The sequence below is a fragment of the Zonotrichia albicollis genome, chromosome 12 (assembly GCF_047830755.1).
Source record: "Zonotrichia albicollis isolate bZonAlb1 chromosome 12, bZonAlb1.hap1, whole genome shotgun sequence".
NCBI classification, from domain to species: Eukaryota; Metazoa; Chordata; class Aves; order Passeriformes; family Passerellidae; genus Zonotrichia; species Zonotrichia albicollis.
Genome location: NC_133830.1, coordinates 454,963 through 479,040, shown reverse-complemented (window position 1 = coordinate 479,040; position 24,078 = coordinate 454,963). Strand labels below are relative to the sequence as shown.

Below are 24,078 nucleotides of genomic sequence, written 5' to 3'. Positions count from 1 at the left end.
TGTTGTGGCTCTCATGAACGCTGAGCACAGCTTCAGCAGCGTCTGGGCAGGAACGGGGCTGCTGTCCAGTTCTGCTCTGAGCACCTCTCACATTTCTCTGAGGGGAAAGTGAGCCCATGCAGGGCTCTGGAGCAGACTGGGGTCGGTGCCCCGGGGAGCCTGAGGGTCAGAGAGTGCTGTTCCCTGCTCCTGGCCATTGCTGAGGGGAGGTTCCCCCTGCTGTCTGTGGGGCTGTGCACTGCAGTGAGCATGGCAGCATCGCTGACCTGCTTGGCTGCAGCTTTTCCTGTAACCTAGCTGGTATTGGGTTTAACAGTCTGTACATGGCACACACCTTCTGGGTATTTCTGAGTTGGGCAGGGTCTGTGATTTCTTGTGTTTCTCATTAGAGCGTATTTTGTAGCAGTTACTCAGATGGGTTAGTAACGAGTGAAAGCTGTCCTTTCCTTGTGGCAGCTGCGTTGGCCCTGGGTGGTTTCAGTCGGTCCAGCACGGCCTCGGTGGGCGCCGCGGGAGCAGCCCGGGGAGCGGAACCCCGGGGAATGAATGCTGCTGACACTGCAGCCTCCGGCGCTCGGGGAGAGCCCGCAGCACTCGGAAAGGGCAGGCCTCAGGGCAGGGACACGCAGCATTGTTCCAGCCTCTACTCTGTCGATTTCAGTTCCCCAGGAAGAACCTGTGTTACTTGAGACATTCAGGGCAGGACTGAAGTCATACATGTGGTTGGATGTGGTCTTTCCCCTTGTTTCCAGCCGAGGCAAATAGGTCAAAAGGTTTCACAAGTTTTTCCAGTACCTAAGGGGAAGAAGTATTTTCTTCCTACTTTTATGCAGTTCTTTGCAACACAATTTCAGTCTCATCTTACATCACTTTCAGAGCATTTAGGTGTGTGTCAGAGGGACAGTAAGCAGGGGAAAGGGAGGGGAAAACCCCATAAATGCAACTATTATATCCCAAGGCAGTCTTTGAGTTGTCATATTTTAAATATAATTTTGGTAGTTTTGTTTATTTTTTCCATTCTTTGATCTTATAGCTACAACAATATTGCATTTTTCAGTTTTTCATTGTCACAGCAGAGCTAAGAAGTTAATGATTTCTGAGGCCAGGAAGTGTAGAAAACTGCAAAAGTTTGAAAGTTGAAAACAAGAGTAAGCTGTACTGTAACATATATGCAGAATACAAAGAAATGCTGAATTAAAAGCTGTCAAAACTTACAGCACTTCTTTCAATTCATACAAATTTGGACCTAGGGCTAAGTATGAACAACAGGACCAGAAGACTGATAGTTACACTTACGTATCTGCTGGCAGTCTCTAGCAGCAGTAGTACGGCAGGAAGGCTCTCCTTTTTGCCAGAAGTATTGGTAATATTTACACTGGCAAATTAATTAATTATACGTTTTTATCAAAATCAGGTTAAAAAAAAAAATCAGAAAAAATTTTTTACTTTAAGAACATATTTTAAACCTAACCCTTGACAAGCAAGACCTGGCGCTGTGACCAGTTCCGATGTTGTTTAGTTCTCACTCCCTGCCTATCGTACCGTACCGCCGACTGTAACGGGTGATCCCCGGTGCGCGGCCGTGAGGGCGAGCCCGGCCGGAGGCTCCGTGCGCGGCCCCGCCCGGCGGCTGGGCGGCTTCTCCGGCGGTGCCCGATCCTCTGCAGGCACTGCGGGACGGCCCCAGTGTGTTCGCAGCCTCTCTCCAGGGCCAGCCGGGCTCCCCGAGGAGCGGCGGGCACGGCGCCCGGGATCGCGGCCCTGCCGGGGCCGTCCCGCTGGGCCGCACCGCCGGCCCTGCGCCAGCACCTCTCGCTTCCGGCACTCGTAATGGGGCAACCGGGCTGGAGCAATGACCGCTCCTGGAAAGGAAAATCTGATTTGCATGTGGGGCTGGGGCCTGACGTCAGCCGGAGCAGGAAGCAGCCTCGGAGCCCGCCGGGGATCGGCGGCAGTGCCGCGGGCTCTCTCGCCGGCAGCGAGCGCGCCGGCCGGGCTGGGACAGGCTGTGAGGGCAGCCCCGGAGAAGAGCAGGCTCGGGGGAACGGAGGAGAGGCCGGAGAGCTGCCCGTGGCCCGGCGCGCAGCATGCGCTGCTGATGGCCGCGGCGGGGACCAGGGGCTGTCCGGACCGGGAGCGGGACCGTGCGGGCATGGCCCTGCAGCAGCCAGCCCTCGCCCCCAGGGCCGGCCCGGCCCCGGCGCTCTACATCCACAGCATGCCCGCCTGGGTGCTGGAGGACTTCTGCCAGAAGATGGACTGCCTGAGCGACTACGACTGGATGCGATTCGGTGAGGGGCACGGCGCAGCTGGGCGGCGCAGGGACAGCAGCGCCTTTGGGACGTGCTGGGAGGCGCGGGCTTCCCGGCGCTCGGCGGAGCACATCCTGTCAGCAGGGAATTCCCGGGCACCGCTCTGCGTTTGCTTTTCAAACACAGTTGGAATGCCAGACTTCCGTGGCTCCTTGGCTTTTCCTGGGCAGCCAGGCTCCTTCCCCTCACTCTCCGCAACCTTTCGCACTTCCCTCTCCGGTCACACTGTGTCTCCTGCCGCTTCTCACTGCCTGTTTCCACAACGTCCCTCACATCTGCTCAGATGTTCTGTTTTTTAATTTCCTCCTTATCTTCATGTATATTCCCTCATGCTTTGTGCCCCTGTTTTTCTCGGTCCTGGCTAGGTACAGTCAGTAAGTACAGAAAATATAGTCCCTGAGTTATTTACTCTTTTTTCTGTATCCCTGCGCAAACAATTCTACGCTGAATCTTTTCTTAGTACCTGCTTTCCTTTATTTGACGTGACATCCCTAACTGTGCTGAATAAGCTCTTACCACAGTTAAACTTCCTGATGTAGGGTGGGATTAATCTGCACCACCTTCAGATGCACAGAGCTGTATTTCTGATGTCCTTCCAAAGCCAGCCGTGGTGAGCTCAGGGATCTTTGTCTCCACACGAGCACCCCAGCCCTGGCCCTTTCCTGAGCTCCGGGCTGGGCTGTGTCTGGGTGTGTGGGCTGGAGCTGGGCACTCGCCAGGGGAGGGGGTTTGTACGGGTAAGCGAGCTGGGGAGAATACAGTGAGGTGACGGGCATGGTCAGGAATTGGGACACATTGTGTAGGGTCAGCTTTGGCACAGGATCCAAAAACAGCTGCGTTTCCCTGATAGCTTTATCCAGGTGTAGCTAACACCCAGGTGATTCAGCTATTGCTTGGCTCACCACAGCACAGGGATTTAGGAATGCAAGTGGCAGTGCAGCCACTCCACTGATTCTCCTATTTTGGGAGAATCACCCCAGGAATTTAATCTAACCTTACTTTTGTACAAAGTATTAAGAAGAAAGTTTACAGGGAAAATACGCTGACAAGTATGAGTGAGTCTTCAGGTGTCTCTGATAGAACAAATTTTTTTCCAGAATAGTTGAAGGAAGAAAAGGGATATCTTACTTTAGGAACAGAAATTTCTTCATGTCCACATAGGTAATTTATTGTGATCCTTTCTTTTAAAGATATACAAATGCAAAAGCAAACTGCATCTCACGCCTTAGCCTGCCCTGCTTGCCTTTGCCTGTTTTTTCTAATATTTAAACAGCAATATCCATTCTCTCCCGCCAGCCTCCTATGTGATCACTGATCAAACAGAGCTACGGAAAATCAAGTGCATGGAGAAGACAGGGATCAGCATCACGAGGGAGCTCATGTGGTGGTGGGGAGTGAGGCTGGCGACAGTGCAGCAGCTCCTGGACCTGCTGCAAGGGCTGCAGCTTTACCGAGCAGCTCAGGTCATCCTGGACTGTGAGTAGCTGCCCCTTCCTCCCACGGCTCTGTGCTGCTCCCCACAGCCCCCTGGCCCTCCTAGGATGTCCTCCTTGCTAGCTGAAGAAGCTTCTTGTTAGAAGTCGCATCCTGTGTCAAATTCTACAGTGTCTCCACTGATTGTGATTCCCTGCTCACTCGAGTGGGAGTGGTGGCGTGAGGGAAGAGGTGACACGGGTGGACTCCCGGCTCCCCGCAGCTCATCACCCCATCTTTGTGGTGCCATCTTGGACCCTTCCAGAAGGGCCAGGAGGATGGGCTGAGGCCAAACCAGGGCTGGTGCTTTTATACACCAGACAGGATTTCAGAGCACAGAGGCTGCACAGAGTCCCTGCCCTTCAGGCCTGGTCCTGTGTCAGGGGTCCTTACATGACTACAGTTCAATTCATTCCTGCTTAAAGGAATCAGACACAGCACAAAGGGAGATCTTTTGCTGGCAGATTACTTCCCAAAGAGTTCTACATCCATTCAACAGTTTTTTTGCACTCTCTAGTCCCACTTCTGAATGCCCATAATGATGTTATCTATGACAGTTCCTTAGCTGCAGTGCTGCCTTGTTTGTCTGACATGCAGGAAGTTGCAAAAGTCATAAAAAACCCTGAAAAGTAGGTTGAATAAGGGAAGTAATGCTAAGTTCTGAGACTTCTAGGTTAAACCATGTGAGGGAAAAATCAGAATACAGGTACTTGCCTGCAGAATGAAGGGGCTGTCAGGTTTGACTAAGGGCCTGCAGACTGTTTGACAGCTAATCCTAAAACCCTGTAAAATTTGGGATTTCATAGCATTCTAAGACAGTAGCAAAAATACCTGAGTGTTGTGAGTTTTAGTTTTCAGACCTGGTTTCATTCAGAGCGGAGTTCATAGGTGGCATTGAAGGGAACAGATGGAAACCTCAAAGAGAGCGTGCCCATTTCTGCCATTATGGCTCTTCAGGCCCTGCTGTTCTTCAGCCTCAGAGCCTGGTCATGCTTGGCTTCTCTCCCACAGTTCATACCAGTAGCCCAGATTACACAACAAACACTGGGCTTCCTGCTTGTTCCAGGTACTCCTGGCCCTGGTTTGTACAAGTAAAATAGCACAAAGCTGTTGTCTGTTTTCACATGCAAACAGAGGCCTGGCACATTTGATTCTGAGATCACCAAAGCTCTTAGAACAGCAAGATAAGAACCACCATGTAATAATATTTGGGCTTATGTTTTTTTCTGTATAATGTATAAAACATTAATTTGGATTTTTTAAGAGAATGTTAAATGTATTGCTGATAAAAGGTGCCATATAAAAGTTTAAAACTACAGCCAGGAGAAAGCCCTTATATCACCCCTAGTGCACACTGGGCATTTTCAGGCTCCTTTTCAACCTCAGTTTTAAGAGCATTTTAAGAGATAAGAATTCACCTGCTTTGGAGGTTTTGACAACCTCATATATCACAGCATCCTGAACTTTTGTACTGTATTTCTTCCCATCCTAACTGTAGCCTAATCTCATCTGAATAATCCCCCCTCAGGTGTACATAGTTTTAAGTTCCTGTACACTGTATCTTTGCACTTTAGTCAGACTTCAAGTTGCTTTTTCAGGCCTGACTCTGAGGTTTTGCCAAACTGTGTACAGCACAGGATCTGTTAGAGCTGTAGTGAATCAACAATTCATCCTATAAACTTTCCTTATATATCAATAAGTTTTGAGCTTTGACCATTTTTTGTTTTCCCTAGATTGTCTTTGGTTTGCTTTTTTCTGTTGCTAAGTAAAAGTATGAGTTTTTCTTAGTATTTCTTGCAAGTAGTCCTGTAGAGGAAAGTTTTTCCTGGGAATGAAGCTAGGATGGCACTAAAATCACACAATTGAAAACAGTCCTAAAATATTTAACTGGCTAAACCCAAGACAATTCTGTCCATCCTCCCCTCAGTCCTATGACAACTGCAGAGAACTCAATGCCTCTTAGGCTGGGAGGTATTTGTGATTTGAGATCATTACCTGAAGGATGTTTTATAAAAAATGATAACCATATCATTATTGCTAATTTCTTCTTATAAGAGTCTCTGCATCTCTGGAATAGTCATTGCTGGTATTTATTTGAAGCAATTAGTTCCTGTTAATTTTAAGTAAAAGTTAATGTCATGGGTATAGTCTCAATGTTAATTTGAAGTCTGATGTCCTGATTAGGAATATTTTGTGGTCACTGATTAGAGTCAGACTCTGTTTTGTCTGGTTATCTTTATCTTCGCTTTGCTCTGTTTTGAAGGGACATCAGCCTCTAGCATCACCAGCCCTGAGAAGGAAGAGCCAGAGCCACCCAAACAGATCATGTCTGTCCCTCCCACAGAAGGCAAAAGGAGAGACAAAGAAAATGCCCTAAGTTTGTTGCCATGCCCAGACTCCTCACACCTGGGAGCAGTGCCATCAGGCAGTAAGTACAGTGCTGGACTCTGGATTCGCTCTGACACGAAGTGACTGCATTGCTGAGGCTGCTGTGTGTCTGCGGTCAGGACAGTACAGTGAAGACCTTGTCTCCAGATGGGCACAGCTGAGTGCTTGCTGTTGTCCTAGCACTGCTGTCTCCTGTTTATTCCTGACTTCAGCACACAGCTCCCTGGTCATCCTTCCTTTGGCCCCCTTGGCCTGAGAGATGCTGGCTGTCCCTGTGCTCTGGGGTGTCAGGATGATTCCCAGGTCTCTGAATGCCTTGATCCCATCGTGGCTCCACACAGACTGCACCAGGCATGCATGTCCTGCCCCATATCCCTCTCTTCATGCACAGTAACCCCAGGCCAGCAGAGGGCCGGGCAGGGCTCAGCAGCCCCTCTGCTGGGAGAGGGAAGGGAGAAGCCTAGGCCGTGCTGGGGCGAGCATCTGCAGCAGCACAGCACAGCACAGCACAGCACAGGGCGCTCCGTGTCCCCAGCAGGGCTGGAGAGGGCTGCACAGTCATCCTGCAAACACGGACCTGGAAGAGAGCTCCCTGTCTTCACACAGAATTTCACAGTTTGACAGTTTGTCACAGATTATCTTTGGTCAGAAGGTTGAAAAAAAAATACCCCAGATCTTCACAATTCTTAGACCTTTGTCCTTAGTCACAGGTGGTGGTATCACAAAACTAAGGTGTGTTTTCAATGCTGTTATCTCAGTTTCAGGTGCTGCTTCTGAAGGAGCCTTGTATTCCCTCCCTGCTCCACCACCTCCCCCGAGAGAGCTTTTGAATTCCCTACAGTCCAATCCTCCTGTTTTATCAAGTGTGAAGGTAAATCCCCTTAGTGCTCTCTGATTATACAAGGAAAATTGCCTTTATGACATTCTGTCTTTTTTCAGTTAAAGTTATCCCTCTACTTGTACAAAAATGTTGCTGTAGTGGAAACGTTGAGCTCAATACCAAGGGTTTGGACTGGATACAGTACTAATGCTTCAGTTAGATTGCTTGTGGTTATGTCACTTTTTTTGCCAGTGAAGGACCAGTGAGGGAAAAATTTACAGTATTATTTCCTGCATAGCTCAGAAGGGATAGCATACCCACAAATAGCAACTGAGTTTGAAGGACTCTCACATGTAGATATTACAGAGGACCTACATTTCTGGTGCAATAGCAGGACAGGACATTATATACCACTGATTAGTCAGAACCACATAACTTGTTTAGTTTCATTGTACCCTTAAAATGTGGTTTCTGCTCGAAACTGGGCTAGTATTGAATTTAGTCATGTTGTTCAAAGCCTTGTGTAGCTGACAACTGAAAATTTCCCAAGATAAAGGTTCCATCACCTCTCTGAGCCCCTGTTCAGCTGCTTAACCATCACAGTGGGAAAAATTCTCCTCATGTTCCAGATGATTTCAGCGTGAAGTGTCCTGTTCCTTCCTCCCCACAGTTCTCTCATCTTTCATAGAGTCTAACTACATCTGTCCTGTTTCCCAGATCTGTGGGCACACCTTAGTCCCATCATGGTTGTTCTTGGCCTGTTTTCTTTGGTTTATTTTGTCTGAGGCTTTAAACTCTTCCACAGTAGCATGGTCCAGGACTACCAGCCAGAAGGGAAGACTGACTCAGAGTGCAAGTAGTTTCAGAGTTTCTTGAGAAGAAGTTAGTGCTTTATTTCCTCAAGTTGGGTGCACATTAAGGTTGTGAAAGCTTCATGATTAGGCTCCAGCAGGACTGTAATTATACCTGGTATTAGGACTTGCCACACTGGATGCAACGAATTATTGTGCAACTTACATCAGATGCTTCAAAAGTAGATATGAGGTTTACCAGAGCATAATTACATTATGAGGGACCCCACTTTCTCATCCAGCTGTTTCTTAATATGTAACCCAGCTATAAAGATTAAGATCTTTTGTAAATCAGACTAACATCACTTCACATCAATATATGGACTTTTAAACAAAACTAAGTCTGTTTCCTGGGAAAGGTGGAAGTGCAGGATTGGTAACTGATTTCATTTCTACTGTGCAAAAGTTTTACTCATCCCAACACATGAATACAGGAGTTACCTACACCCTAAGGAGTGATTGCATAGTGCCTTTCACAGTTTCATTCAGCAATCACAATGATTGCTTTAAACATGGGAAGGAAAATATGACCCTGAAAGAGGGAAAAAGCCTATGAATTATCATGAGATAAACTTGTTTCTCCTACACATGTGCAGCCCTGCAGCTCCTCTGCTCCTCAGCAGGAGACGATGGCTGACCTCCCTAGCGGGAGTCTCCTGTGGACCCAGAGGGAAATTGCCAATGCCACCAACAGCTTCAGTGACAAGAACAGAATCTGTGAAGGCACTTTCGCAGATGTCTACAAAGGTCAGAGGAACAACATGGTGTTTGTCATCAAAAGACTCAAAGAGGCAAGTACTGCACCTTTTTGTAGAAGAGGGTGTGTTATTAGCATGACATTGCAGGTGTCAATTAGCAGGTGTTGTCTAATATTGTGTGGGAAGGAACCAGAATAACTACACAAGAGGGGAAGTAAAAATGAAATTATGTAAATAATTAAACCTAAATTCAGAAAACACACTTTGATGAATACTTTACTCGTGAGTAGTTCCGTTAACTCTATAGATAGGAGTAGCCTGCAGTATAGCTGCCTGCATTGATGATTGGATCGGGGGTGTCTTTACACAAGTTTTTGTTCTAATTGCCAATAATTGTTGGCTTTGACTCAATGTTGCCATGGGTGGTACTTGCCTGTTTCCTGCACTAGCTTGTCATCTAGAGACTACCATATCTGTATAAATGCAAAGTCCTAGTAATTTCCTAGTAAAATGACATTCTCTTGCATGTTTTCATTTTTCAGCTGGAATGCACGAGCCCAGATTCCACCCAGAGGTTCTTTCATACAGAGGTGCAGATTTGCTTTCGGTGAGTGGTGCCTGTCCTGCTCGTGGCCTGGTGCTGGGTGTTAAACACGGGGCGTGTGCTCCAGGCACTGTTCTGGGCTGGGACAAGCGGGCTTGTGCTGCCTGTGTGGGAGCCCTGGGCAAGCAGCACAGTGCCCGGGGGTCCTGCTGGTCCTGGCTGGCACAGCCTTGGGCTGGGGAGGACACAGTGCCCACCCTGGAGCCCTGCTGCAATGAGATGGGCTCTTGCTCAGTCAGCCTCCTCATCTGCTGCCCAGACCGTGCTGTGCCTCCATCTGTGCCTCCAGCTGTGCCTCCAGCTGTGCCTCCTGCTGTGCCTCCAGCCATGCCTCCAGCTGTGCCTCCAGCTGTGCCTCCAGCTGTGCTTCCAGCTGTGCCTCCAGCTGTGCCTCCAGCTGTGCTTCCAGCTGTGCCTCCTGCTGTGCTTCCAGCCATGCCTCCAGCTGCAGCACACCCTTCCAGTTGCCTTGAATTTAGGAACTTACTCCAGCTCGGGAATGTATTTTTCTGCGCTGCTCTTACATCATTTGCAAATCGCTGCTGATCTGTGCCTGCAGGTGCTGTCACATAAACATTCTGCAGCTGCTGGGCTTCTCGGTGGAAACTGGATCACACTGCCTGATATATCCCTACTTGCCCAATGGCTCCCTGCAAAACAAGCTGCAGTGCCACGTGAGTAATAATCTGGGGCTGACACCTACTTGTGATTGCAAGTCCTCTCCTGCAATTCCAGGAAAAACAATTGCATCTCTTTGATTTCTGAGAAACAGACAGAAAAAAAAGGTGCCCAGAGCCCTGGCTGCAAGCACCAGAAAGGCAGCAGCTTTTCTGGGGTTTGGAGTTTTGCCTGGAGTTTGACTGGGACTCAGCTGAGCCTTTGGTTTTCTAAACTATCGATGTCTTACAGTGTTTTATTCCATTAATTACCAATTTTTTCCTCCTTTCCTTGCAGGATGATTCTGCTCCGCTGACCTGGGAGATGCGAATTAGCATTTCTTTAGGAGTTGTCAGAGCAGTGGAGTATTTGCATAATTTTGGAATTCTTCATGGGAACATCAAGAGGTGAGTGCTTTGACATATCAGCACTTCCTTGGTTACCTGGTAATTAGTCACGGCTTAAGTTTATACAATTTGGAAATCCATTTGCAGTATTTTCTGCTGTCCCTTGTTCTGTAGGGCCTTTGCCATTTTTTGTTTAACCTGTCTCTCTTTCCTAAATAATGGCAGTAAATTGTTTTGAATTTTTTGGTGCTTAATTTTTCCCCTTCTTGCTTTCTAACATTCTTAATCCTTTCAGTGCTATGCAGGAGGCCAAATGCTTGACACTTTCAGTGCTTAAGTTTAAAAGTATAAAACTAACTCTTTGCCACAAGATAAAATAATTATTTGACCAATATTGTTATTTGTCTGTCATTATCACAGCTCAAATGTGCTGTTGGATGAAAACTTTACACCAAAGCTTGGGCATTCTGGACTGCGGCTGCATTCTTCTGATAAAAAATCAGAATATGCCGTGATGAAAACCAAAGTGCTGCAAGCTTCTCTTACTTACCTGCCAGAAGATTTTGTCAGACATGGGCAGTTAACAGAAAAAGTGGATATATTCAGCTGTGGTGTGGTATGTTGCCGTTTTTCCATGCTCTGGTTTATATTTTGATGTTTCTAGACAAGAAATTGAATATGAGAGCAAGAACCTCATATGGTTGTTTTGCTGGCAATTTCATATTATAGTTGCGGGCTCTATAATGTGTTGAAATCCTGGTTTGAATTGTTCACACTCCAAATATATCTCAGTTTGTGGCAAAATTAGGTGAATCTTTTGAATAAAAGAAATAAAAGTGTTTTTTATTGTAAATAAAGTACTACTGCTGATGGCTTAAAACAAACCAGATGCTCAAAATTCTGGCAGACTCACCACATGAACTTGTACAAACATTGCCTGTTCATTTATAGTTTCAGCTAAAATAATTGATAGTCTATGATGTCACCCATCTCCAGGTGTTTCCATTTAAGTAGGAAGTTACTCTGTTCAGTATGATTTCTTTTCTACGTTTAGCTTTACTTTCTTCTTATTCTTTGTTTCAGCAATATCTGTTGAACTATAAAATCTGGGCTTGGCTTTGGACGTAGACCTAAAGTCTCATAAATGCCCTGAGCTGGCATTGTTAAGCCATCTGAAGTAAAAATATAATACCAGAATGCACTGAAAGTTCAATATTTCTTTAGTTAGAAACTTAGTTTAAAATTATAGTTCATTCTGAACAAATAATTTTATCTTTCAAATATACTTTCTAGGTCTTAGCAGAGGTACTGACTGGGATGAAGGCACTGGATGAAGACAGACACCTGATTTACCTGGTAAGAAAAAGCAGCAGTAATGAACACCAATAGAAATTAATGGGGTTGCTGTCATAAAAATAATTTTAATTTTATTTAAATACAATTTGATATTTGCTGTCTGCTGTACATGTCCTGCAGAAGGGAAGTTTAGGAGCCACATCCTGGTTCTATGAATGTCAGTAGCCTGCCTGCCATTAGAACAGAAGCTCAGTAGATATTCCCATTTCACATACCCACTCATGGGTGCTGGCCTGAATTGCACTAGGAGAGACTGCAAAATAGATGAATATTTAGGAGACAAGGCTTTGTGCTGAAATGCTGCTGCACATTTTCTGTGTGCCAGGAGGAGGTGGTATAAGCCACAGTGAGTGGGGAACCTGGGTGGGCAGGAGCTGCAGAAGCTCATCATGACGTTTATCAGGCGTTTGTCTTGTGCTCGTGCCTGGAACTGATGTCCTCACCCGTTTCCCAAGCTGAGGGTAGAGCTACATGAACCACTTTCACAAGCAGTCAGAAGAGCCAAACTCACTGAATGCATTAACACCATCTGTAGAAAGCAGCCTTCACCTGCATTCCTTCTGTGGCGTGTGCTCCTGATTTCTTGTCTGGCTGAAGCCTTGGAGGGGAGAGCAGCAGTATTCCCACTATCTGCAAGCAATTCAGAGTGTCCAGAGGGGTTCAGAAAATCAAAGATCCTGTGTTGCTGATTTCTCTAACATGTTATAAAGGCCTGCGTAAGAATGCTGCTCTACGCAGTGTTGGCTCTTTTGCATTCCTATATAAATGAGCACACGCCAGGAAGAGCTTGCCCTGCTTTAGGGAATTTGACATTGGACACATGCAGAGAAAGCCACTGGCCTTTTTCTCTCCTGTGAGAGCAAACATTTCAGTCAGTTGCATGAACAGACATCATTAAAGGTTTTCAGTCTGTAAACCAGGCATTGAGGAACCCCAATGACAAATACACAGCAATACTGATTTTCAGAGATTCAGACAAAAATAAATGCTTCTGTTCATTTTGCCTTCATTAATGCATCTCCTTCCTTTGAACAGAAAGATGTGATTGCCGACGAAATTCAAGCAGCAAAAGAAAGCTCAGACTCCAAAGGAAAAAATTTGGAAAAACTGGCTGCCAAGGAAATCTGCTGCAAATACCTAGACAGAAAAGCAGGGCACTTGCTGGAAGAGGTGGCTGTTGATTTTGCATCAGCCAGCTGCCTTTGCCTGAGAAAGAAGAATTCAAACATAGCAGAGGTAATATTTTAAATACATGGCCAAGATGTAAGTCTCCTTGTCATCAGGGTGTAAAGCTACAACATTCATGTCATGCTTATTTTGTGAGTGTTGACATAGGAGAATACGTGTTAGCAGGGGTACAGCAATTATTACACATTCACAGATTCGGTTGTTACAAACAGGTACGTGAAATTATGGAAATGGCTGCAAACAAATTGAAGGAGCATTATTACATCTGCGGAAGCAGCACCTGTGGGTTCTCCATGAACACTCCAGAGGAAACGGACGATGAGACCGCCAGTGTGAGCGTGGATGTGCCCCCGGCCGCGGCCGTGGGGAGCAGCGCCAGCCCCTGCGCGCCCGCCGTGCCCGACGCCTGCGGCACCTGCGCGTCACGGGTGCCCTGCGAGTCAGACGAGTCCAGCAGCTTCATGTGGAATCCCCCAGAAAAACCCTCCGAGGAGTCAGCTGGCCACAAGTGCACCAGCCCAGAAGAAGGGTCGGGCTGTGGTGACAGGGCCAGGCAGGGGAAGCCTGCCCAGGGGCTGCAGGAGAGAAGGCTGGCGAGCGCCAGAGGCGATGGCGCCCTGGAGACAGCAGCTGCTGCACAGGGCCCCTGTGTGCAGGGAGACACCGACCCAGACTCCTCGTGTGCTCCACAAGGTAAAAGTGCCCTCCTCTGACAGTATAGGGACTAATTACTCCTTCCTCCAGAGCTGCTTAGGTTCCACTTCCTGCTTTTAAACACATATCAGTAAATCTTTTCTCCTTGGTTATGAATTTACTAATAAATCTACAAAACATTTAGCAGGTTTCTCTCAGATTTTTTCCTAAGCCAGTTTTGGCTGGTTGGTTGGTTGCTTGCTTGCTTTTTCTTAAATTTAAAATTATCATCTATTCCTTAGACAATACATGGATTTTTTTCCCTCAGTATTTGGGCTTTTTTGTTTTTCAGCTTCAGCCAGAGAGACATCTTGGAAAATACAGATAAATGATCAAAAAAAGAAGCTCATGGAAAATATTTTGCTGTATGAAGAGGACAAGTTAAACAGTTCTGAACTTTTTGAATCATAAATTGGATGGATTAATTAGCAGTGGCCAGCTCAGAAGAAGCTCAGAATGTGTCCTCATTAGAAGGACGGTAAAAGTGCATCTTTCATGTAAGATTAGGTAGCAGGTTTCGCTCAGCAACACTGGCCCTGACTGAAGGAAACAAGAAGTACCACATAGAGAAGCACCAGAAAATAACTGTTCTATAGCAGATTAAAGCACAGTCCCACTTTCCATCTGCAATGTGAAAAGGAATGGCAAACGCAAGTGCCATAATAATTTGTGATTGATTTGCAGTTGTTTCAGGAAGCGTCGGTCGGTGTCCTTAAGCCGCAGTCCCAGGAGCTGCAGAGCAACGCTGAGCAGTGGCAGGCAGCCGTGCCCTGAGCTCTTTGCCCAGACAGGAATCCTCAGAGCCGGCAGCTTTGCCACTGGCAAACCTCTCTCTGTTCCGTACAGTCTTAGTCCACACACCCAGAACCACTGCATGACCTGAGAGGGGTTTCTGTGCAAGTTCTCAGAATGTTGTGCAGCTTCACCTCAGTGTGAACTGCACTGACCACAGGTGTAGGTAATTAACTTCAGCCACTTTCCTCCACTCTCTGAGCTTCCCTCCACATACACGTGACACCACTGAAGTCCAACCTTTCGGTTCACTGTTGGGAGCTCGGAGACCATGTTTAATACTTCATAGGAGTATTTTTGGGAATTATTTTTTTCTAAGTGTCCTTTACATGGAAATGTTTCTCATTGTGTTTCACATGGTAACTGTTGTATATTTTAGATTAGGGAAAAGATTTTAATTTAAAATAGCTTTCATTTTTTATAGGACACTTGAAACATAATTTGTTGTATTTATTTTGGTAATGGGTCAAATATAAGCTAATAAGAGGACTTGATGGTTCCACACTCACCAGGCATTCTCAGAGGAATCCTTGTGGGTGTCCCTTAGTTGGAGCCTCACTCTCAGGCCCAGGGATCACATGCAAAAGAAAAAATAGAAACTTGTATGCTGGTGTATTTATGATCAAGTGAAAGCCCCCTTAAGAAAGCATCACTTTTGTTTTTATGATATTTATTATTTTTATTATTGCTAGCATATTCCACTTGTGTGCAGTCTAGGGAAAAACAAGTTTATATGAGGGACCAAAAGAATTATCAGAGCATGTAGCTCTGTCTACAGACAGGTGAGCTGCCTCCTGAGCATGGGGAACAGGGCCTGATGTGCAGAAAGGGCTGCAAGTCACAGTGCAGTTTAGGGAACAAAAATAAAATTAATTCTATGTAATTATTTTCAGTGGAATTGTGTACTAGTATATATTCCTAGCTTTATATAAAGGCTTCACCCCTTCTATTTTTATAGAGTACCTAGTTCATTGTATGTATTATTATGAGGAAGTATTTTAGCTGAAGACCTGAGTACTGGAGTTATCTACACATTTCTCAAGTTATTCTCTACACTAAAAACTGGTAAAATTCCTTAATTATAAGTGCCTTGGCTACTGTCTTTATATTGACATGTGTTTTTTTATTTTACCAGAATCAAACCAAGATTAGTACTGACATAAGAAACATTGTATACTCAGACTGGTCAATAACTACTTAATTCTACAGATTTTTCAAGATACTTTATGGCACTGAAAATGTAATATTCATTGTTTTTCACTGGTATATTCTGGGAGACCCGTGGTAAAATGCTTGTGTCTTCTCCAGAAAGGAATGCACATGGCTATGCTCCAGAAATGGCAAACCCGAGAGTTTAAACTGAGAAATGTAGTTTGTGCATAGTTCTGTTTCAGGGAAGTGCTTTAGAGGTTTTGTTCTCCTGTAGTCACCAGATGGAATTGTTATTCTTTGTCTTGTACCCTGATAGTTTTAAAACATTCTGAGGTGATTTAGGTAGTCTTACAGATTACCTAAATATTTAGTATGGCACATATAAGACACTGTGTGGTCTTACCTTAACTCTGTTATGTAACTTGGCAGTTCACAAGAGTTTATGCATTACCATTTACTAACAGCTTTTTGAATAAAAAACCTGAAAAATTCCTCTTTCTAGCCTGCTTTTTTATTATTTATGGCATAGAAAATATATCTCATTCCACCCTATTTGGGCAAAAGAAGCTCAAGGTCACTTTGCTCTCTGTAGCAATTATTAGTACAAACATGTTTATTCAGTCTTCATTCAGTGTCAAAAAGCTGATTTTTTTCCTTTCTGATGGCTCTAGAGAAGAATTTAACTGTAAAATTAATTACCAAGGTTCCTGCGGTGCGAGCGGGCCGGGCAGAACTGTCACAAACCCGGGGCTCCGCTTTTCCACCGGCTAACGTTGGTTTTAAAAATAACTTCAAGCTGTGCAAATAGGTTCATGTCCTTCTCTCTTCCCTCATGACGAGTAAAGTTGTAAGAGCAGAAAAGGGAAGCTGGCGCTGCTTATGTTCTCCCTGGGAATTGCCAAGACCAAAGGAAGAGCGATGGCTTTGTAAAGCCTTGTCCAGTGATGTACCATTACAGGAAAAAAGCCCCACCAAAAAAGCCAAACTCTTGCAAAGCTAATTACATGGATGGGAAGATGTGACTGTGGCCTGGCTGATGACACATTGCAGATTGCCTTGAAAAGGCAGTCCTGTGAAAAGATTATTTAATACAGCACACCAGGTTTTAACCAATAAGATTTTATTCTGTTGGTTTTCTCAACAAAAAAAATCCAAACAACTGAGATACAGTACAGAAGTGTGACTAAAAAAAATAAATCTTCAAACCATGGTTTGATTTATTGATGTTGGTTAAATAACCCAGTTTGAGATTATTATATAGCAGAAGACATATGCATTCCACTACTCCTTTTCATCTTCAAGAAAGCAAAGAGACTTTCACCAAGCACGTTATTTTCAGAAAGACACAAGTACAACAACGTCACTGTTACCAGCAGGGCTAGCTAGCACACTACCAGCTAACCCGAGAACTCCAGCCCATTTCCTCTCTTGAAACAAAGTTCTGATCTTTGAGGGCACGGAGTACTTGTCCCCTGCATCAAGGAGTATCACACCTTGTTGTTTTGACAGCTTCCCCCTGTTCTGTTGGAGTGTGTGAACTCTGACCCCAGCACAGCCATTCAAATTTGACCCCTAAACCAGAAAGGCAGGGAACAATTCCTACAGTATCAAGGAGTAGTATCAGGCACAGTACTTGGCTATACTGTTTATCTTAAATTTAAGGGAATGTCAATTAAGGCTGATTATCAACATATTGTAGCCTCCCAGTAACAGAGTGCTCATCAAATTGGATAATTGTTTCCCATGTTCATGTCCAGTTTAGATAAAATCAGTTCCCATCCAGCTAAAGACACACTGCAAATCAGGGACAGTGCTGACTCGTTGCAGCTGGAGTATTCCACGGTGCATCACTGCTCGTTCTGCTGCCCTTCTGTCACAGCAGACACCCCTCCCTGGCCCTTGTTCACGTCGCTGATACACGCCCACAGCCCGTCCACCGACTCCTTCCACAGCGTCACCTCAAAAACAGAGCACCAACAGCTTTCAGCTTTAAACACATCCTGTTTCCCCTTTTCTTGTAGCTACCACAGCATGGGTTTGGTGACAGCCTGCAGTTATATGAGGAGAGTATGTGAATTGTCAGTACCACACAAAATCAAGTTCAGCCCGCATTTCTACCCTCAAGTAAGGTCTCACAATGCAGTGCAAGTGGTTTCCAAAGGTTATGGTTTTCCTGCCCTCCTGATTAATCAGAAGAAAAAACATCCCCATGGCAGCAAAGGAGACTCTATGACAGCCTTGTGTTAAACGCGTGACAACAGTCTCCCCTCAGCTCCTCTGGAAACAGGCTGCACAGGGCACAAGCCAAGGCAGCAGTACTCACTTTGTTGTCTCCTCCAGACACTGCGAGGATGTTGGCAGTGATGGACCAGCTCACGTGCCAGACAACATCATTGAACTTGTGCAGCAGCTTTGGTGACCAGGAGTTCCCAGAGGCATCATCACACGTCCAGATAAACACTCGGCCATCCTGCAAAAGCACAGAGACCAAGGCTGGGCACAAGAAACGCAACCCTGAATTGCCCCTGGAGCTACATTTCCAAATCACAGCTCGCACACCACCCTTGATGTGCTCAGCACAGCAAAGGGCTGTCTCCTCGCTATGGATAAAGGCAAGGCAGGAGTACAGCTCTGATGAGAAAAACTACCAACAAATACCAGAGCAGAGCCCCCAAAATACATATTATCAGCTGAAATACTTCCCCAGAATGAGATTTTGTTTTCCACTCACATGGCAGGAGCTCACTAAGCAGTCTTCCTGATGTTAAAAAAAGAGCTTTCACAGATTAGCAACAAGAAGACAACAATCAATATAAAGGCTGATGACATCAGAGTTGATTAAGAATGCTAATTATTAGAAAACAGTATTTTTAGAAGGAAGTTCAGTAAATTTGATCCAAAACCACTAAATACAACGTTAGTTGGAAGGTCTTCCTGCCAGTGAGATCATCCTGCTCATGATTTTTCACCCAGAAGGCAGTCTTTGGTACAGAGGCACACACACCCATAAACCTTTCTCCAGAAATGCTTCTATTGGGCTTCTGAGATTGGGAAGAACACGAGTCAAAGGCTTGTATGCAGAGACCCAAATATAGCAAAGGATGGCCAAGACGACGTGTTAGAGCAGCTCTATCCCTACAACTCCTTCACTGCAGAAACGGGGAAGGAAGCTCGTGGAAGTGAGCACACCCAGTGTGCCCCTGTCGCTCGGAAGGAACCTCACCTGCGAGCAGCTAGCAATGGTGCTGGTGGGCAGCCCGATGGATGGGGCCCAGGCCACGTCTCGTACCCAGTCACTGTGAGCCTCCAGCTTCTGCTCTTCTTTCCACTGACCCTCTTCTTCCCTGAAAACACAACTGTACCGTCACCAGGGCAGCGGCAGCATCCTCTATCACCTCATGCCCTGCTCGGGAAGGCTTTGGATTGTAGCATTCAAACTCCTTGTTCATCAATGCAATACAAAACACAAGTGTTCCCTACTTCTCCAAAAATCTGACAAAATCCCTTCCAGGGACAGAAAGCAGCACAGGGAAAGAGGCTCTGACCTCCAGTTACTGTCAGAAATCTGCTACAACCAAAGTGGTAACCAAAGACCATTACAAAGCTACCCTTGGAGACAAGATCACACAGGGCTGGCACAAACTGCAAGAACCATGGGAGATATTGTGCATCACTAAGTTTCCATTTTTAAAACACTTCTCTAAAACAGTAATTTGAAGATGATACAATAGGGAAGCCAAAGATATTACTTGAGATACTAACAGGGACACTCAAAGCCTGAAGTGTCAGGTTTCATCTGGCGACAGGGCACTTACTTCCAGATCTTGACCAGGTTGTCACAGCCACCAGACGCAAATCTTTTGATGTAGTTCGGCTTTTGACCAGAGGGCTGTTCTATAAGGCTTCCTGGTACAACAGCGGGAGCCCAGCTAACTGCATTACATCCAATCTAGTTAAGGAAAAGCATCACTGTTAAAAGTTGATTACTTTAATTAACTAAATAAATAGATAGAGGCTGCTGAGGGGGTGAAGAACATGTGAGCATGGTGAATAAACCCATCTCAGAAAAAGTGAACTCTTGCATGCTGGATGAATATTGGATGAATAAGAAATCCAGATGCAGAGTAGCCTCACTAAGGCACTTACTCAGAAAGCCTGAGGTAGCTATAAGGGTATTTGCACACAAAATAGTTCATCTTGGATGTGCAGATAGGGGAGACAGAGACAGAAACCACAAAGACAAAAGGGACACACAGTTGCTAAGATTTAGGAATACAGGAATAGAAGGAACCTTTGGTCCAAAGCTGAATTTCTTTCTACTGGGGGCCACTGCCATTAGCTTATTATGTTCTGTTGAAACAAAAATCTCCACAATTTTGGGAAAAAAAGGAGTCCCACAGTTTTTTCTAGCTGTTGCAGGTATTCTTAGTACCAAGGCCATTTCTTATCAGGTAACTTTCAGCATTGTGTTTAACAATAATGCCCAATAAACAGGGATTACCAGTGCTGTTTAGTGAACTTCATAATTTCATTTTAGTGACTAAAAGTATACCTGCCTACTCTGGATGAACTGAAACTATTCTTGGGTCTGGATGTTTCACATAATTTCATTGCATTTCAGTATTTATCCACTCAAGTCTCTGAGGGATCACCTTGGTGTTACCTGCAGCTCTGGGAACTCTGGCCTGCTCCAAAGCACCAGACTCACCGTGTGTGCGTTGCTGATCTTTTTGACTTCCCACTGCCCATCGCCCGTGTAGCTCAACAAGGAAATGGCCCCGTCAGAGCTGCCACAGGCCAGGATCAGTCCATAGTCGTGGGGTGCCCAGCAGACAGAATTCACTGGGAAGGGTGAGACAGACCAGATTACAGCACAGGGCCTACCTAAAACTGACTGACCAATGCACTGACTGCTATCAGTGGCACCGTCACCAAAAGCAAGGGGCTTTGCAAGCTGAGAATGAGTCAAATCTCAGCAAAAGCCAGCCAATTAGCATTGTTTACTGAGTAACAGATCTGCATTGGGAGGGTAAATCATCTGAACACAACAGTTTCAATTTTAAAACAAAATACAGCATGATAAAATGCAGTCTTTCTAACTGGAAACAGACAGTATTTTCTTCAAGAATTCAGTTTCCTGCCATCTTTATTTCAAAGCTGACTTATTTGTATAACAACACCTACAGACACATGGTATGAATCAGTAGTGGCTTATCCAGCAATACAGTCTTAGGGAAATGTCCTGTTAATGCTGAACACATTTACTCTCTCTTCAGTTTTTAAAATTTTCTTTTTGACAGAGGCTTTCTTCCTCAACACTAATAGATTTATTCAGTCTTACCCAAATCCCCTCACCTCCTCAGTCTCCCTTCCCAGCTCCACTCTCCAGCCCTCCATACCTGAAGAATCATGTCCCGTGTACTCGTAGGTCTTTTCCCAAGTGCCATTTTCTTCCTTCCAGATAATAACCTTCCTGTCATAGGAACAGGAAGCCAAGATATTCCCATACATAGGATGAGCCCAGGCAACCTGCCACACGGGACCTTCGTGCCTGCAAGAAACAGCAGCATTAGAAAAAGCTGGGAGAAACCCCTTCCAACTGCAGCTGCCTCACAGGCCACTGCTGTGCATCGCTGCTCTGGGAGGGATTAGAGATCTGACACGAGGAATGAGTAACGCTAAGATGGCAATGTTAGTGCCCTGACACAGGGCTCTCACTGCCACAGAAAACAATTCACACTTGTATCAGTCCATGTTACTTCTTGAAAATTACAGATGCAAAGTACTAAATGAATGACCAAGCCCCACTGTGCTTCCCACTGGAGCTCTATCCCCACCCCAGCTCTCACAAGTTCTTCCGCACAGTCTTGCAGGAGTTCACCCTGGAATTCAGCCTGCACTCTGTGCTGCCCAAGGGCAAAAGGACAAGGCACCGAGGTTTTGCCCCGATTAAGCTCCGGTGTTGTGCCATCTCACCCCCTGAGGTCGGCAATGAGGATCTGCCCCCCGTTGCGGACATCGAAGATCTTCACGGAGCGGTCAGAGGAGCAGGTGGCCAGGCGGGTGCCGTAGTAATCCATCTGTGCATCGTGCTGGGGGAGAGAGGAGAGCTGTGCTCAGCACGGCGTGCCCGGCCTGCTGACCCCCTGCAGCACACGGCCCGGGCACAGAGGAACCCTGTCAAACAACCCAGGCGTGCCACACGAGCAGCGTGCTTCTGCTTCCCCAGCCGCTCCTTCAGCCACTACACAAATGTTGCACTGAAGGATCCAGGGAATCCTGAGCAACAGCCACAGCATCTTCATGACAGGGAATTCATGCTCGCTACAAAGCAGTGACAAGTTATGTATTTCTGTTTCTTAAAATGTGAAGTGAGTGTACAAATACTGCTCTTAATTATATTTGAAACTTCACCATTACCAAGCCATCGAATATTTAAGGCTGGAAAAGACCTCCAAGGTCACTGACTACAACCTTTGACCAACAGTTGTCACTTGTCACTAGACCAGAACACTTCGTACCACATCCAGTCATTTCCTGAACACCTTCAGGGATGGTGACTACACCACCTCCCTGGGCAGCCCTTTCCAATGCTTGATAGCCTTTTCTGTGAAGAAATACTTCCTGAAGAATTGGGCTTATCTAACTGGGCTTCTTCCTCCAACAAATTACTTTGAAACCTTTCTTCCTACCCATATTCATACATCTACTACCAGACACATCCACTTAAATAAAACCATTTTTATCAGCTGAAGGTCTGTACCAGCAAATATACACATATCTCTATTATTTCACAAAAAAGGGCAGAAACAAGCCCTCACATGAAAATTAAGATTTAAAATAATTTCCCCTTTCTTCCCAGCCAAGTTTTTCTCTCCACACAGTATAAAATGGCAAGATCAGGATTTCAGACAGCGTTCTGCATCCAACACCCCACGAGTGCGCTCTTTCACGAGCACATACGTGCCGCGCTCAGTGCTCGCAGAGAGCCCCAGAGCAGCTCTGTCGCAGCAGCCGCCGAACCGGCGGAGCAGCTCCCCGCACACTTACGATCATGTCCTCGTGGGACGTGTCCACGGTGTTAATGACCGACACCTGCGGGGAGAAGGAACAGAACGGGCTCAGCCATCATCCCCGGCCGCCCAGCCGGGTCCGGTGTACTCTGTGCCGTGCCCCGGGCTGCCCGGGCCGCGACGGGCCGCCGCCGGTTCCCCGCTCCCCCCTGCCCCGGACCCCGGCCCCGCTCGCCCCCCGCCTCACCGCGGCGGCGGCCCCGGCCCCGCTGGCCCCCTCTCACCAGGCCCCGGCCCCACTCGCCCCTCTCACCATGGCGGCGGCGGCCCCGGCCCCGCGGCGCTCCCGGCCCGGCCTCTGCCCGCGCGCTCAGACGTGGCACGCCGGTCCGCGCACAACCGGCCCCGCCGCGCCCCGCCCGCCTGCGACGACGTTCCGCCCGTGCCGGGTTCCGGGGGCGGCCACTGCCTTGGCTGGGCCGGGAGAGGGCGAGGGCGAGAGCGGCCACTGACCCGTGCTGCCCCGCCGCCGCCAGCCGGGCCCGCCGAGCGGCCAGAGGCACCGCCGGGACCCGGACACAGCCTTCATCGGCCCCCAGAGCCGTTCGGCCCGGCTCCTCCCGCTGCCTTGGGGCCGCCCGGCACGGCACGGAGCGGGCGGCAGCCCCGGGCCCCGCAGAGCCCTCCGCCATGGCTAGCGTCTCCTACCACATCTCCAGCCTGCTGGAGAAGATGACCTCCACCGACAAGGACTTCAGGTGTGGCAGAAGGGACGGGCCCTGCGGGCGGCAGCCACCTGCGAACGGGGCCCTGGAGGAGGGGGCTGCCGGAGAGGGGTCCTGCCGCGCCAGGGGCGGGTGCGCAGGGCACCTGAGATTTGCATCAGTTGTATTTACAGGGTATCTAGCCGACTGTGTCCTAACTAAGGGGGGGTGTAGAGAAGCTACAGGAGCTCCCCTCCCTTGCCTAGATTGGTGCCTGATGAAAGTGGAAGGTGGAATAAGTCTGGGCAGCTGGACTCCAAGTTGTTATTTCTTTTGTGAATAAAGAATATCGTAGCAGACATGCTTCTAGTTTTGTTTTGATAATTTGTGAGATAGTCAGTGCATTAAAAGGGGTGAGTAGACCCCCGTGTCCCTGGGTGATGGATGCTGCACATACTGGCTCTGCTCAGGCTGCTTGGAAAACTTTTTCTGTGTGATGGGAGAATGTGCCTTCCTAACAGGACTGAGATGCTTTTATTTCTTTGTTTATGTCAGCAGAAAAGTTGGCATCTTTTTAGGGTTAGATGGATGGCTCGATATGTAAGGCAGTCTGTCAAAAAGTAATTAAAACTGACATGTATGAAAGATTTCACTCCTTAGTATATTGTTCTCTGAGTATCATCCTGGAAGGTAATGTTTGGGCCCGACTCGGCATTTTGAGATCTAAGAGAGGGGTTAGTAATAGCGTAAAAGTAGGTTGGTTTTTGTAGAAGCTGCTGATGTTCTCAGATGTTAAAATAGGTACTTTATAAAGAAGTCAGTGATGGAGCAGTTGTGCAAACAGTTTGTTCAAAGAATTTACAGTTAACCCTCCAAAGTAGATGTGCCCAACACCAGGCACGTCATGTCCCAGAGGTACTGCAGGGCCACTTCCTCCCAGCACATGGCCAAGCATGACCTGTTATAGGGCCAGATTTCTGTTGTTCCCCTCACAGATGGATGTGTTGGTGAGATCCTGAGGTCCTGGGGT

The 24,078-nt window shown here is 46.8% G+C and overlaps 3 protein-coding genes across 4 annotated transcripts in view; 2 read left to right on the top strand and 1 right to left on the bottom strand.

Annotated features, from left to right (window-relative positions):
- Positions 1–2: 2 nt before the first annotated feature.
- On the top strand, positions 3–16,774 carry IRAK2 (interleukin 1 receptor associated kinase 2). The gene is made up of 13 exons (XM_074550261.1): positions 3–2,291; positions 3,609–3,788; positions 6,049–6,213; positions 6,932–7,044; positions 8,441–8,635; positions 9,085–9,149; positions 9,706–9,820; positions 10,101–10,210; positions 10,571–10,766; positions 11,444–11,506; positions 12,542–12,742; positions 12,907–13,387; positions 13,680–16,774. The coding sequence occupies exons 1-13, from the start codon at positions 1,853–1,855 to the stop codon at positions 13,796–13,798; spliced, it is 2,442 nt and encodes an 813-aa protein (XP_074406362.1). The 5' UTR covers positions 3–1,852; the 3' UTR covers positions 13,799–16,774.
- On the bottom strand, positions 16,435–23,070 carry SEC13 (SEC13 homolog, nuclear pore and COPII coat complex component). Of its 2 annotated transcripts, none has more exons than XM_074550269.1 (9): positions 23,053–23,070; positions 22,382–22,426; positions 21,308–21,423; positions 20,731–20,882; positions 20,040–20,173; positions 19,147–19,280; positions 18,555–18,675; positions 17,655–17,801; positions 16,435–17,289 (listed from the first exon to the last, which is right to left on the bottom strand). In XM_074550269.1, the coding sequence occupies exons 2-9, from the start codon at positions 22,385–22,387 to the stop codon at positions 17,179–17,181; spliced, it is 921 nt and encodes a 306-aa protein (XP_074406370.1). In that variant the 5' UTR covers positions 22,388–22,426; positions 23,053–23,070; the 3' UTR covers positions 16,435–17,178. The 2 variants fall into 2 exon arrangements, with proteins under 2 accessions (XP_074406370.1, XP_074406369.1); XM_074550268.1 differs by lacking the exon at positions 23,053–23,070 and adding an exon at positions 22,658–22,797.
- LOC102073761 (cullin-associated NEDD8-dissociated protein 1) overlaps positions 22,793–24,078 on the top strand; it is a 14,452-nt gene continuing 13,166 nt past the window's right edge. Inside the window, exon 1 of the mRNA XM_074550259.1 lies at positions 22,793–23,102. Within this exon, the coding sequence (XP_074406360.1) occupies positions 23,035–23,102 (68 nt within the window). The 5' untranslated portion in view covers positions 22,793–23,034. The remainder of the gene's footprint in view (positions 23,103–24,078) is intronic.